This window comes from Capsicum annuum, chromosome 3, assembly GCF_002878395.1.
Source record: "Capsicum annuum cultivar UCD-10X-F1 chromosome 3, UCD10Xv1.1, whole genome shotgun sequence".
In the NCBI taxonomy this organism is placed as follows: domain Eukaryota; kingdom Viridiplantae; phylum Streptophyta; class Magnoliopsida; order Solanales; family Solanaceae; genus Capsicum; species Capsicum annuum.
The window spans coordinates 26,764,236-26,780,450 of NC_061113.1; the positions used below are offsets into that span (position 1 = coordinate 26,764,236).

Here is a 16,215-nt window from a genome sequence, read left to right on the forward strand (position 1 = left end):
AAAACAAGGAGAACACGAAATTGGCTCAAAACAGTCCAAACACACTCCAAAAATAGTTCACTAGTTCAAGAACCGAGAACCTTTTTGAAGGCCACTCTCGGATTCAACAAATACAACAAGAATACAAGATAACAATGGTATATTTCACACCAAAACAGCCAACAACACTACAATAACGTGAAGAACAAGATGGAAAACAATAACACAAGTTTTGGATTCAACAAAGGACTCAAAACAGTCCACTAAACAAGATAACAACAACAAAAGTAAAGGATAGATAGTGAGACCAAGATTATTACAAGAGTAAGAACCAAGTATATTTCAATATTAATCCCTAATAAATGTAATAATCAAAACCACTCTTTTACGGTGACCTCCAAGGGAATCAACTCACCTCAAGATCCACCGTTTCCTAGCAAAGACCAATACTAGCTTTTCCAAACCCTAAACTAAGACTACACTAATTTGTTCTACTCTCAAGAGAGAGGATTTCAAGTGTTTCAATCTTTCACCTTTCATAAACTAGTAAGAGAAGAGCTAAAATGACCTATTTATAGTGTATTACAAAAGAAGACCAAAAGACCACTTTGCCCTTAACGAGAGGTGCGGCTATGGTGTGTAAATACACCATGTGTAATGTCCAAAATACCCTTATTGAAGGGGCAGCCAAGGTATGTTGGACTTGAATGAATGGCACCTCTTCAATGATCTCAAAACCAAGAATGGTTTATACTTCAAGGCTTGTGGTTCTCGGATTAATAATAATGTAAGCATCCAAGCAACCTTCCACACACGAGATTGCTTTAAGTCATGCTCAAAATGGGTCCTCCATGCATGTTCTTATATCCTCGAGGTAACCAAGTCTTGAGCCCCTATGTGTTAGCCTCTAAAGATGTCATCAAAAGACAAGATGGTCATTTGTCCCGTATCATCCTCCCCTTCTTGAAAAGGATTCGACCTCGAATCCAAGCCTTTCAAAACTGAAAAGAAGACAAACAAATACAAACTCCTCATGGTATGAGGGTTAGGGTTAGCTTAACAAATCATCTCAACATGCCAAGGTTGCACATATTTGTAATCTAACCAAAGATCTTTTGCATTAGATATTAAAAGCTCAATAAAAGGTGCATAAAAGGGTTTGGTTACGGGAATTACCAAGGGTGACACTTTGCTTGTCATGGAGACCAAGAAACAAGTTGGGGGCATCATCATCACCATTTCCATATTTGGCACTGGGTTCGAACGGGAAGAGTGGCCATAGACACAGGTCTAGATAACACTCTCCTTTCTTGTGGTCTCTACCCAAACTAAATGACATACTCTCTATAATAGCATACATATTATCCAAAGCAAATAGAGAGTAAAGAAAGGTATCACTCAAGTCGACTTCTACTAAGGTGCCCTCATGTGTGTACTCACTACTAGTTTTACAATCATCACCATGCGTACTCTCAACAATAAAGTCACACAAAGTAGAAGGAGAAGTAGTTTCCAAGACCACACATCCCTTACCCTTAAGAGTACTCTCTTTTTCAAGAAGAGATTTCCATCTTTAGGAGGAATGATATCACACTATAGTGGGTTAGCATATCGACTATAGCTTCTAATGCAAGCTATACCATCATTTTCACCACTAGGTTCATTAGGAGTGGTTATATCATCTTCAAACAAAACATTATACCTAAAGAGCATGATCTATTTCATGGGCAGATTCGGAACAAATGCGTTCATCACTCTCTACAAGATCAATATCAAGTTTCAAAGAGATTTCAAGTGCAAGATTATCTCAAGAATAGCTCTCAGGTTTACTTCTATTTCTTTAATCAATATTTTCAACATCATCACACACTTGAGGTTCATTAATCACATCATACACATCCTCAAGTGGTAGGTAATTTTCACACATAAGTTGATTAACACAAATTTCAAAAGATAATGCACTTTCATTCAACACAATGGTTTCAACACTAGGTAGACATAAATTTGTCTTACAAGAAGAGTCGATTCAGTCATTAATAAGATCAACTAGTGTATCCACACTCACAGCATGTACATCATCATCAAATGGCATAGAAATAATAGACTTACATATAGGCAAGATAAAACTCACACTCAATGGGCTACTAGCCACACAATTATCATTCACATGCATAAAAGTGTAAGAGTTAGCTATTTTACCTTGAAATCCTTGAGTAGATTCTTCTTTGTCATGGTGTAAAGGTCCTCTACAAGCTTGGACAGCAACTTCACTTCAGCATTGCTCTCCTTCGCTTGTCATGTCGGTACCTACAGAAATGTTCTTAGAAATAGAAGGACAAATAATGTTAGCTCGGTTTGGTGGCAATCCCCTCACTTCGCTCCACACAACCTCTCCCTTTTCCACTCTTGGATGACCACCTTACACACGCTTACTTGTCTCAATATTTTGTCTCTCATCATGATTTGAATTGGAGTAGGTGAGCACTTCTTTTTGCGGATTGGACAGAATGTACGTCATGAGGCGATTTCCCTATCGATCTCTTACAATATTAGGCCAATTTTGCATATTTGGAACTTTATGTTATGCAAACCAATCGGCACCCAAACTCACATGACCCTAGGTAATGGGAAAAACATCGCACCACACCTCATCATGGTAACTAAATTGGGAGAAGACAACTTTTACCCTCTCAGTAACCTTAAACCCGCCCAAGAAGTATGAAACAAGTAAAGGCTCTCGAAATAACCCCAAGTAGTCAACCATGGATGGAAAAATGTAGTTTTTATAGTACCTATCATGTAACACAACAAGGAAACCCGGTATCCCACAAATAGTCACCTCTCCGGAGTGTACACTCCTTCTCGGATCAACATTGTAAAGTACATGAGTACCCCTCGATTTTGGAGATGCATACCCTCTTTTTCTCGTTGGACAACCTCCACTAGAGCTAATATAACCATTCACACTATATCGACCTTGATAAGAAGTACTATAAGTTGGAGAATATGAATCTTCATACTCCTCACGTGTACTCTCATCATAGCTCTCATAAGCTTTGCGAAAGAAAGGGTTATACCTAACACCAAATCTAGGTTCGAAGTGAGAAGTGTAAGACTCCTCACATGCTCCAACATTTTCATATGATCCATCACGAGGTCCTACATTATATCCGAATTCACCATAAGCACTAGGCACTTCATTCACCTCATTTTCTCCCTCAAAACAGTAACTTTCAAATCTACCCAAGTTTCGATCATGGCTATTTTCATAGCCTCTGCAATCTTCCTCAAATTCGTAGCCATAAAAACCCTCACTACAATCATAGTCTCCCATATTGTAGTCATAATAATCCCTGTCTATCGAAGACATGTTCCCCTAATATCACCTTTGTACCTACACAATGAACAAACAAGATTAGTAGTAAAAGCTTCTCATCAACAATCATATACTCTCACCTTTGTGATTCTCACAGTAGGAGCGATGAATATTAAAAGTTTCTTATACTCCGGTAGTCAATAGGATGTCGATTCTACTTGGCGGCCGAAATGAATTCTTGTTTGATCAACTCAAGTCATAAAAACAAAAGGTACTTACGGACTTGAAACAAAGAAATTACTACGAGTTAAAAATAAGAAAAGCGCATAAATAACGAAGACACGAAAGAAACAGATTCAACAATTAATCTACAACTAAGTAGGTGATTACTAGTTGTTAATTAATTCTAGAATCAAGACATGAAACTAATGAAACAATAAAATGAAACTAAGAATCTAAAATTTGAACTTAAAATTGTTGCATGAACAGTAAAATGGTAACGTGGCAGTCCACTATTGGTTGCGAGATATTGTGGAAATCTGAAATTTTGAGCTTCAACGTTTTTGGGACATGGATATGTGGCACTTTGATGATGTGGCAGTTTGGTGATGTGGCAGATTCTTTTTTTTTTTTTGGCAATTTGAATTGGTCAATTTTAATTTGGAAGATGAAAATCAGCTTTGAGAGGGAATCAAGACTTGGATTTCTTTTCAATATTTTAAAAAAAAAGTTTTGAATTTGTATTGGTCCCCACCCTCAACTTTTCCTTTCACCTTTCCCTTGAAATAGGCTTTTTGAAAGTCTTTGTGCCCCAATTTAGGTAGCAAGACTTTTGATAGCCTCCTTGTCTCCTTTATACTTTTTTATGTCTTGAAATATGTTTCAAGAAAAACAAAGACCACACTTTCTTTTACCACTCCTTTAGATCAAACCACACATTTTGAATGTTTTTGTTCAGCAATTTATGAAGAACACCAAGAACATTCAAAAATTGCCTCCAAATTGAATGATTTTTGAATTTTCAAGCACACTTTGAACTCCCAAACACCAATATCACGTTTTCAAGCCACAAATCCTCAATAAAAGATGAAGATTGGTGAAGAACACCAAGAACACAAACTTTTGAATCTTGGAGTCTAAGGTTCAAGTTGGTCTCACACTTCAATCAACACTTTCTCAACTTCCACCTTTCAACAACAACTTCAACAAAATAGTTATTAGTCCACCAATGAACAACAATATCACGTGGCCAAGCCTAGAACAACAACAAAATAAAGAACACAAGGCCAAAACAGTCCGCTCAACAAGGTTCTACAACAAATCGGCCAAGTTTATGTTCATAACAACAACATCAAAATACAAGTTCAAATCAAGATATAGACTCAATGTGTTAGTGAGAAACAAAACTAACACTTAGATACAACAAAGACAAGTAAAAATCTCGGTCAAGACACAACAAAAATATAATTTTCGACCAAGAACACAAAATGGACAGATTAATCTTTTTTCTGAAATTTTCAGATTTCAACTTTTTTTTTTAGCAAGCAAGCCCAAGATTGATCTTGTGAGAACAAGATCTAGCCATGCTCTGATACCAAATGATACAAGAAAAAAAAGGAGAACAGGAAATTGGCTCAAAACAGTCCAAACACACTTCAAAAATAGTCCACTAGTTCAAGAACCGAGGACCCTTTTGAAGATCATTCTCGAATTCAACAAATACAACAAGAATACAAGATAACAATGGTATATTTCACACCAAAACAGCCAACAACACAACAATAACGTGAAGAACAAGATGGACAACAATAACACAAGTTTCAGATTCAATAAAGGACTCAAAACAGTCCACTAAACAAGATAACAACAACAAAAGTAAAGGATAGATAGTGAGACCAAGATTATTACAAGATTAAGAACCAAATATATTTCAACATTAACCCCTAATAAATGTAATAATCAAAACCACACTCTTACAGTGACCGCCAAGGGAATCAACTCACCTCAAGATCCACCGTTTCCAAGCAAAGATCAATACTAGCTTTTCCAAGCCCTAAACTAAGACTACACTAAGTTGTTCTACTCTCAAGAGAGAGGATTTCAAGTGTTTCAATCTTTCACCTTTCATAAAATAGTAAGATAAGAGCTAAAATGACCTATTTATAGTGTATTACAAAAGAAGACAAAAAGATCACTTTGCCCTTAATGAGAGGTGCGGCCATGGTGTGTAAGTACACCATGTGTAATGTCCAAAATACCCTTATTGAAGGGGTAGCCAAGGTGTGTTGGACTTGAATGAATGACGCCTCTTCAATGCTCTCAAAACCAAGGATGGTTTGTACTTCAAGGCTTGTGGTTCTCGGATTAACAATAACGTAAGCATCCAAATAACCTTCCACACATGGATTGCTTTAAGTCATGCTCAAAACGGGTCCTCCATGCATGTTCTTGTATCCTCGAGGTGACCAAGTCTTGAGCCTCTATGTGTTGGCCTCCAAAGATGTCATCAAAAGACAAGATGGTCATTTTTTCGGTATCATTAAACTTCTTCATTGCTATAAATTACTCTCTTTCTTTCTTTACTTGTCTACTCTAAAAATAGATATCTAATAATAGTTGTTCAGTTTTTAAATTAATGAATAATTAATTATTTTATGACTATTTTATCCTTGCTATTAATATATATTAAATTTGTTATATTGAAAAGTTGATAGTAAAATTATTCAGATTATTTATTGTTTCTTAAGTGTCAAGTAAATTGTGAATTCAACCAAGGATACTTTGGCAAAATTTGGGCGTACTAACCAATAGTGAATGTTGATTCCTATTATGTACTAGAAGCAATGCGTGAAGGCCTCGGCCTAATGGCTTCAGACACAACTTACATTCAAAGATTCGATGATTTATGAAGATTTTGTAATTCATAAAGTTAATAGTAATTTTTAATTTTAAAATATCATTATTTTTTTCAAGTAGTTATTATTTTTTCTCATTTTGATACATAGTCAATGAGTGGTAGAATATATTTATAGCCGTATGAAGGGAGAAAATGACTCATAAAATGAATGCCTCAAACATCAAATATGTTCGCGGCATGCCTAAGGTAAGTTTTGAGGGGAAAATGAACTTCACAGTGAAATGGAGTAACTTTTTTTTTTTTTTAAATATATAGTAAAGTGATATTTTAATCCTTTTGTATTACTCTCTAATAAGTTTTTGTTTAATGAGCAAAATTTCCTCATTACCAAAAAAAAGTTTAACAAAATTCCTACAATACCCTGGTATAATTGTTGTTACTAAAATATTCCTTTTGGCGGAGATAAGACTGCATATTTACATTTTTACCCCAACCTATATAAATGATCTACAAGGGTAAACCTGCCATTCACCAAATCTTACAGATTGCTCAGTCGATTCGTGCCTATTTCATCTCCGCCATTTCCTTGCTGCTCCGCCGCCGTGGTTCCCGCCGGCGTTCGTTTCGCCTTCTCCGGCAACTTCTCCAAGGTATTCTTCTTCTTCTATTCTTAGTGGGAGTTCAAAGCTTAGTTTGTTATACTATATGGTCAGATATATATATTTTACTTTAGGAACTAATTTAGTAAAATTAATAGAATTGATTGATTTTGTCTGTTCTTTTCCAAAATAATCTTGTGTTGTATTGTATTGTTTTGATAAATACAATGTTTGGAACTTTGGATAGATTGCGTGATTTTTCGTAGTTACATAATATCACACATCAGCATGTGGTAGAGCTACTATAAAAAGGTAGGACAAATGATAAAATAGGAGTATTAAATAAAATTAAAAGACAATAAGGAAATAAAATAAGTCAACGATGCAATCACATCAAATTGGTCGTTACAAAAATGAGAATTTTCTATGTTACCTAAGGATAATTTAATGATGCGTAATAAAATTTAAGTAACAATTAAAACAAACATCGTATTTAAATTAAAAAGAAAATACAATGCAGTAGGTAACAACCATCCAAACAAGTTGTAAGACCGTACTAGTTACCTGGCATGTCCGCAAATAACATGCCACTGTATGTTATTTGCGGATAACATAGTATTGATTGATGAGACTCGAAATGGAGTTAATGATAGGTTGGGTTTGGAGAGATACATTGGAGTCTAAAGGGTTCACATTGAGCAGGCGGGATATTTTGAGTGCAAATACAGTGATACGATACATGAGGCAGATGTGGAAGTGACGCTTGATACACAACTTATCCCCAAGAGAGTTTTGGGCACCTTGGGTTTGTAATTTAGGGAAGTGAGGACATAGATGCTGATGTCACGCATCACACTGGTGCGACATGGAAGAAGTGGAGGCCTGCCTCTGGAGTCTTTATGTGATAAAAATGTACCATCTAAGCTTAAAGGTAAGTTATACGGACTGTTGATTCGACCGTCTTTGTTGTATGGGGTGGAGTGTTGGCCAGTTAAGAACTCCCATATTCACAAGATGCACGTTGTGGATATGAGGATGGTGAGATGAATGTGTAGGCATTGCTAGAAGTGATAAGATCATGAATGAGGTTATTCGGGAAAAGGTGGGAGTGGCCTCTGTGGGGGACAAATGGGGGAAGCGCAATTGAGATGGTTTGGGCATGTGATGAGAAGGTCCGAGAGGCTGGTTATATGGGGTACTGGAGAGGTAGAGGTATGCCTAGAAAGTTTGAAAAAAGGTGATTAGATAGGATATGACACAACTTTGTATTATTGATGACATAACTTTATATCGAAAGGTGTGGAGGTCGCATATTAGGGTAGAAGATTAGTATGGAGTAGAGTGTCGTCTTGTGTTTTGAAGGTGTCGGGTTGTTGGCGTCTGTCGTAGTATCAGTCGCATCCTTGTAGTTCTTGCTTTGATCTCTATCGTCATATGTTGTTTACTGTGCTTTGATTACCATAGTATTTTGTTGTTGTTATTCTTCTTTCATGTAGGCTCTGCACACTTTCCTTATTAACTATTATGCCTTCCTCACTGTTTTCCCCTTGTACTTGGATTTGCTGCACTTGGTTCGAGAGTCTCTTGGAAATAGCCTCGCTGCCTCCACGAGGTAGTGGTAAGGTCTGCGTACACTCTACCCTTTCTAGACGGGTCTATTGTTGTTGTTGATATTGATATGTGTAGTTTTTTTTTGAGACTATTTTTATTGTATTCTGAAAAATCTCGTGAAGTATCTTTCAATATGGGTGTATCAAGGCAAATGAAGGATCCATGTACCATAGGGTATAGTTGCTATTCATAGAATATTTGATAAATTGAAGCCTGCTACCAGCCTGTAACAATGCTTGTATTTGTGAGAGGCTATGTTGGTCGGACTCTCCAAAAATTCTGCTGCACATGTATCGGATCCTCCAAAAATGGACTAATTTTGGAGGATACGACACCTATCCTTTGTTTTTTTTGAAGAGTCCGAGCAACATAGATGAGAGGTGCTAATAGAAACTTTTTTACAGGCTGCATGATAATGTTGATTATCATGCCTTAATTTTGAGCACTTCTATGAAAATCTGAGTGGTTTAGTACGTTCATGACCTCTTTTGTTTTCAGTTTTTTTTTTTGTTTGCCTTCTGATACTTATCATTTCTTTGCCTCTTTCCTCTCCTCCGTGGAGCATTGGATGTTTCATACAGTTTGCTGTGATTGTGCATTATTGGATGCATATAGCATGTGAAGATGGTATTATCACCCATAATCTGACTTTTCTAGAATTGGGAAATGACCGAGATAACAAACATAGCAAACGAAACATCTGAAAATGGGACAGATTCATCTCAGGATGATATTGGTACTGTTGAGGAAATGCCTGAGGACACAATCTTATCACGACAAACGTCCGTGAACCTTGTCCCTTTCATTGGCCAGAGGTTTGTATCGCAGGATGCTGCGTATGAATTTTACTGCAGCTTTGCAAAGCAATGTGGCTTCTCAATTAGACGTCATCGTACTCGGGGGAAGGATGGGGTTGGTAGGGGCATTACAAGAAGAGATTTTACATGCCATCGTGGTGGCTATCCACAACTAAAGCCTTCAGAAGATGGCAAGCTGCAAAGGAATCGAAAATCATCACGTTGTGGGTGCCAAGCATTCATGAGAATTGTTAATAGAGCAGATTTTAATGTCCCCGAATGGCGGATTACAGGGTTCAGCAATGTTCATAATCATGAACTTTTAAGGTCAACTGAGGTGCAGCTTATTCCTGCCTACTGCACCATGTCTCCTGATGACAAGAGTCGCATTTGCATGTTTGCAAAAGCTGGGATGTCAGTTCGGCAAATGCTGAGGTTGATGGAGCTAGAGAAGGGTGTTAAGTTGGGTTGTTTAACCTTCACAGAGGTTGATGTCAGAAGCTTGCTACAATCTTTTAGAAATGTGGACCAGGATAATGACCCTATTGACCTTCTCAAACTGTGCAAGGAGATGAAAGACAAAGAACCGAAATTTAAATACGACTATAAGATAGATTGTAATAACAGGTTGGAGCATATTGCCTGGTCTTATGCTTCATCAATGAGGTTGTATGAGGCTTTTGGTGATGCCATAGTATTTGACACTACTCACCGCTTGGATGCATATGATATGCTTCTTGGGATATGGATTGGAGTGGATAACCATGGAAGTCTTTGTTTCTTTGGTTGTGTCCTCCTACGAGAAGAAAGTTTGCAGTCTTTCTCCTGGGCCTTGAAGGTATGAAGCCATGCAATCTTGCTTCTGTCCCATTGTACTATTCCCTTTTATAAAGTGTTAGATGTTTTTTTAAATCCACTTAATTTCCAGTATCCAATAAGCTTCAAGTGCTTGAAATGCCTATCATGTGCCTATCATAGGAGTCTGCGGTAGTTCCCAGAAAATCCTGATGAAAGTAGTGCAAAAAATACGAGTTTGCTCCTTGCTCTTACTACTTCATATGCTACGAAGGAAAAAGAATTATCCATCAGTTCAGATGTTATGGAGCTACTTCGAGTAACTGTGTGAACTGCTGGTAAAGGAAATTATTGAACTAAATTTTGCAATTAGTATGCAAAATATATTAACGAAGAAGTTCATCAGATAGATTCCAAATTTGACTTATGTTGTTTAATTCTTGTAGTTCAAAAGATTATATTTAAGTAGCCAAATAGTTTTGAGACATCAGAAATGGAAGAAGAAGAGGGTGTCCTTGGCTGTACCCAAAAACTAAAAAATCATAAAGAATAAGAGTGTCTTTCAGGCGTAATTATTGTTGTTGCACAGGCTTTGTGCAGCTGATATATACACAAAATATTTTATAATCTTAAAAGAAGAATATATCATTTTCTTCGTCAAAAAAGAAAAACATGTTGCAACTTGTAGCTAGTTGGAAGCTAAGTTACTCGGACTCTTCACTTTCAGTGCCCCATCCGTGTTGACACAACATGGGTGTGGGTGTGGGTGTGGGTGTGGGTGTGGGTGTGGGTGTGGGTGTGGGTGTGGGTGTGGGTGTGTGTGTGGGATGGGTGTGGGTGTGGTTGTGGGATCCGTAGCTGATCTGGTCAACCGATTTAGGGTACTTTGACCAAATTCGACCGGGAAAGTCCGGACAGATTTAAGAAATTCTGTAATCAAAACAAAAGCCTAAGGTTTTCGAAGAAAATGGAATACCTTGTATATAGAAATTTCAATATTATTGCTTTTCTTTTTATCCCCTTTCAGGATTTTCTTCTTGAGCAATATTTTCTCCTCAAGTTTTCCACATAATATCTCATAATTTATGTTTTATAACTCTATTTTAGATATTTAAATTATTTTTCGCCTACTCCCCGCACCCGTTTCCATTCCTAGATCCATATCCTTGCATCTTTAAATTGAGACCGTGAAGGATCCTCTAGATCCGTACCCGTAATGGACACCCGTGCCTGAGTCCGAGCAACTTAGGTTGGAAGATCTCTTGCTTAATAAATCATAGCCTTTGTTGGCTTGAGCTTTATAATTTGCTTTAATATTCTTAGCCCAATGACGATTCGTCAATCTTTCTTCGAATTTCCTCTTTTTGTTTAATGATACAAAGCTCACTATTTATATCTTTTTACCAGTCTTCTCCTTATCATTTTTTGTTTTTACATATGTTTGTTATGTAAAGTATGTTTGTTATCTTTTTAATTTGTTGTAAAGTTGCTGCCATGTGACCAGGAGGTCACGGGTTCAAGCCTTGGAAACAGCCTCTGGCAGAAATGCAAGGTAAGGCTGCGTACGATACACCCTCGTGGTGGGGCCCTTCCCCGGACACCGCGCATAGCGGTAGCTTTAGTGCACCGGGCTGCCCTTTTTTATATGTTTGTTATGGGCATCAGGTTCCATTCTAGTATGTATAAGCTGCTAGCTTAGCTGTAACAACTGCAGATATCTTTGAGATGCTTCTTTCTATCCATAGCTTGCAACTCTTGTGGTTCCACGCTAATATGTTTGTTTTGCTTGTTTCTTTAAATTGGTGCTAGACATTCTTGGGCTTCATGAATGGCAAGGCTCCAGGAACCATTTTAACTGATCAAAATTTGTGGCTCAAAGAAGCAATTGCCACCGAAATACCGAGAGTAAAACATGCATTTTGCATTTGGAATATAATTTCGAGATTTTCAGATTGGTTTTCCACACTTCTGGGATCCCAATATGATAATTGGAAGGCTGAGTTCCATCGCCTCTACAATTTACATTCGATTGAGGAATACGAAGTGGGATGGAATGAGATGGTCGAAACCTATAGGATGGATGGAAATAAACACATTGCCAGTTTATATGCTTTACGTTCATACTGGGCGCTGCCTTTTTTGAGATCTTTCTTCTTTGCTGGAATGACGAGTACATTTCAGTCTGAGACAATGAATACTTATATCCAGAGGATTTTGAGTGCTCAATCTGTACTTGATAATTTTGTGGAGCAGGTGTGAGATTCTCACTTGCCTTTTGTTTCTTAGCAAGTTTAATTATTAGTCAATAGTTCTTCAGTTATTTTCCTGATAACTGTGCATACTGCAGGTTGCTCGTGTTGTAGATGCTAAAGATCAAGCAGGAGCAAAACATAAGGTACTGAGAAATGTTCAAAAGGTTTTCCTGAAAACAGGTTCACCAATAGAATCTCATGCTGCAACTGTTCTTACACCATATGCCTTCTCAAAACTACAAGAGGAGCTTGTTTTTGCACCACAGTACGCATCACTGATGGTAGATGAAAGTTATTTTGTTGTGAGACACCATAAGGAAATGGATGGGGGTTACAAAGTACTCTGGGTTCCGCATGATGAGTTCATTAGCTGTAGCTGCCATAATTTTGAATTTACTGGTATTCTCTGCAGGCATGTGCTTCGTGTTTTGTCAACAAACAACTGTTTTCACATTCCAGACCAATATCTGCCCATGCGCTGGCGTGAAGTTACCTCCTCTTTGGCTAAGTCCACACTCTTTACTCTACCAAGTGATCATATGGGAAAACTTCAGTTATTGCAGTCCATGATTTCAACGCTGATTAATGAATCAGTTGAAACTGAAGAACGCCTCAATGTTGTTTGTGATGAAGTTTCTACAGTTTTATCTCGCATTAAGGGGTTTCCTACAGCATCCAATGGGGGTAATGGTATTGCATATGCGAGCCCATCGGACTCGCTAATTCTTGCAGAGGTTGAGGATTCTGAAGGCATTGGTCAAAGCTTCACTTGCAACCCTCACGAGTGTATAAATTTGTCAAAGTTGAAAGAGAGAGGATCCAGAGATGGACTGGATCTTTACAGAAAGAGGAGGCGTTTCTCCATTCCATGTTGTGGGCAGTATGGCCATGATGCAAATGATTGTCCAATGATGGAAGGTGAAGATTTGAATGGAGATAGACTTGGCTTTTTATAGTAGGAATGTTGTGAAATGGAGCTAGCATTTTGAGGAAGTAGGGAATATGTACCATCCTCTGTTCATAGGCTGACAGAGTTTCTCCTCTCAGTGTTTAAATGTTTTAATAACTTAAAACTTTTGTGACCCAAAAGTTCGACTCTAACATGCTGGAACACCATTTTCTGACCAACATTCTTTTTAACAACTGAAGGTCTTTCTTTCAGGGACCGAAGAGGCCGTGTTCTTATTTCTGTCCTACCAATCTCAACTCCAAAAAGAAGAAGAAAAAAGAAGCATTTAAGATGTAGTGCTATGATTTTCACGCCTCAACGGGAAAACAAAGAACGAGGTTAGTTGATATAATATTGGTTTTCAGTTGAAATCCAACTGCTACTGCTGCAAGATACGCGTGATTCTTTTCTCTTTCTTTTTTCCCTTCATCCTGTGGCAATGGTACTCTGTGTTTGTTCTTATAAATGTTCAATGGTACAAGTTGAGTAATGTATGAAAACACAGGTCTACATTCCACTAGTTGGAGATCTGTTCTAGCCATCATTTGTAGATTTTTGATTTAATACTTGTATTCGATTCAAACAACATTTATAAGCAAGCAGTGAACTTGAACCTCAAGGTAAATTTCGAACCTCCTAAACTACTGAGTCAAACCTCTTGTCTTGTGTTCAGGGGATTCAAAATCTATATATATAGGTAAAAAAAAATAAAATAAAAAATCACCTTATATATACAATGTAGTTTTTGGCGAGGTTCGGGTGACCTTCCAACCCCTAGAGAACCCCCCCTCCCCCTGCTGCCCCAGGGTTGGGGGTTGGGGGGGTTTACAGGACTACCTGATACTAATGCTTTGATTGACACTTGGGGTGCCATAACGCGATGACATGAAACATTCTAGTAATTTTGATCTTCATTGGCTAAAGAAACTTTGCTCAGCCTGCTTGGCAATGTCTTAAGATCATTCATGTTCCTAACCTTTCTGGCTCTTCCTCGACGGCTGCCTGCACCAAATACAGCTCTATGTGCCAATGCTTTGCCTAAAAACCGGAACTCAGACGTCGAAGCCTTGGTTTGATCTTGTTGCGTTGTCTCACCATCATCACACTGCTCGAGGCAACCGCTGGTGTTGTAGGTTTCAGAAGCTCCACAAGTTGCTTTCTCAGCAGCCATTATATTAGAACACCAAAGAGGACTAAGGTGATGGTGTGAAGCAAATGAAGAAGTGGATGAACTTTTATTTGTGGCCTTTCTGGCTTAATGGGAATAAATGTTTATAAAGACAAAAAGGGGAGGGTTAAATTGGATCGTTGATGGTGGTATTAAAAAGGTAAAGTTGGATGAGTTTTGAAGCAAAGTTTCATATAGCCGAAAGGTTACTCCTTACGCAAATCCTCCTATGCATGGATTATTTATTAATGTCTCTTGAGTAAGAAGGAATAATATATTACACTTGCTCACCAAGTGTTGCCTTCATACTCTTTCAATTTGGCTGCTTTCATCATAGTTTTTCTGTATCTTCATTAATAATTGGCTGCCCTCAGCATCGTTTTACTGTATTTTCATCAATAGTATGAGCTATGAGCATTCTATTGAGAAATTATATATATTTAAAAAAGGGTAGTTCAGTATCCGTTATGCATGAGTTTTGGGGAAGGGTCAAACCACGAGGGATTATTGTACCAGTCTTGCCTTGTATTTCTGTAAGAGGTTGTTTTCATGACTTGAACTCATAATCTTCTGGTCACATGAAAACAACTTTACCTGATACTCAATAGTCTGTCTTTTTGTCTTGGAAATTTAGACCAAAGATGCAAACGAAAATTACTACCAAGCACTATCAGTAGAGATGGAGCTTATCAATTCTGAACTTGTCATCAAATAAAAAACGCTTATGGGTTCTGAATTCGCCATCAAATCAATAACTCTTTTTGATTACTTGATTTGCAATTAAATATTTATTAGTACTTATTTTTTCCTAAGATTACTACTTAATTTCGGATTAAACTTTTCTCAAACGACTAACTATGACTTTGGATCTTTTCCATTTCTTGATTAGTGTGAGACAACAAAGTATTTAGTAGGAGAGCAACAAGAGTCCTTTTGGGCTAACAGGAATCTCATTTTTTTGCTTTTTGAAGACGATGCTTGTGCTTGACACTAAAACAATTCCTTTTCTACCATCCTAAAAATTAGTATAATTCTTTACAATGATGATAATGGAACCAGGGGATTTGTTCTTTAACTACTTTACCCTTCTTTTAACCTTTATCCAGTGCTTTCTACGACGTTCATCCCCACCATATTTCCCACATTTGGCATTGGCCCCACCCTTAGTAGCTTACGCCCAAAACTTGGACAGGACTTACTTATACATGGATTAGTAATAGAGATTATTTTTTGTTGTGTGTTTTATTCATGGTACTAAAATCAGATGCACAAAGTATTTTCTAAAATATTTATACACGAATCGGATAAAGTTTATATATATCTCCGAACTATTGAAAATGATATGTAAATATCCTTTGTTATATACTTTTGGGTTATTTATATCTAGTCTGTCCAATTTTGGGTACGTATATATTCCCGAATTATTAAAAATGGTACGTATATACCCTTTAATTAGACGGTGCGCGAATTAACCCATTTTCCCTTAGCTATTTTGCCCTGGTCAGCCGGCGAAATGTTATGTGGCTGGAGTTGAAAGAGTTTCGCTTACGTGTCCTCATTTTAAAGAAATGTTGTGTGACCGCATTGATTTCTCAAACATTAAATAAAATTATCCCAAACTATATACCATAATTATTTTCCTTATATATCATGCTTATTGACCCATTGTTCTTTCATGGCAATGGTTTCAAATGTAGTTTCAATATATCATTTTTTTCCTTATAAAAACCCTACCATTTTTATAGTTCAAGCTGAAACTGATGTGCGCACAGTTGCATCCCATCAACTCTCTCCTGGTCAACCTTTCATTCGATATATATATATGATTTACATCGTCAATGCATAGAACTCTTAAGTTTTTTGAGAAAATACAATTGCAATCTGAATGCAAG

General features: G+C 37.3%; 1 protein-coding gene across 3 annotated transcripts; it reads left to right on the top strand.

Moving 5' to 3' along the window:
• The first annotated feature begins 6,641 nt into the window (after positions 1-6,641).
• On the top strand, positions 6,642-14,638 carry LOC107864079 (protein FAR1-RELATED SEQUENCE 11). Of its 3 annotated transcripts, none has more exons than XM_016710344.2 (6): positions 6,642-6,802; positions 8,944-9,997; positions 11,764-12,207; positions 12,302-13,124; positions 13,369-13,493; positions 14,173-14,638. In XM_016710344.2, exons 2-5 carry the CDS (start codon positions 9,029-9,031, stop codon positions 13,443-13,445), a joined length of 2,313 nt encoding a protein of 770 aa, XP_016565830.2. In that variant the 5' UTR covers positions 6,642-6,802; positions 8,944-9,028; the 3' UTR covers positions 13,446-13,493; positions 14,173-14,638. The 3 variants fall into 3 exon arrangements, with proteins under 3 accessions (XP_016565830.2, XP_016565829.2, XP_047265174.1); XM_016710343.2 differs by having other exon boundaries at positions 6,643-6,802; positions 14,080-14,638; XM_047409218.1 differs by lacking the exon at positions 14,173-14,638 and having other exon boundaries at positions 6,643-6,802; positions 13,369-13,780.
• Positions 14,639-16,215: the final 1,577 nt, after the last annotated feature.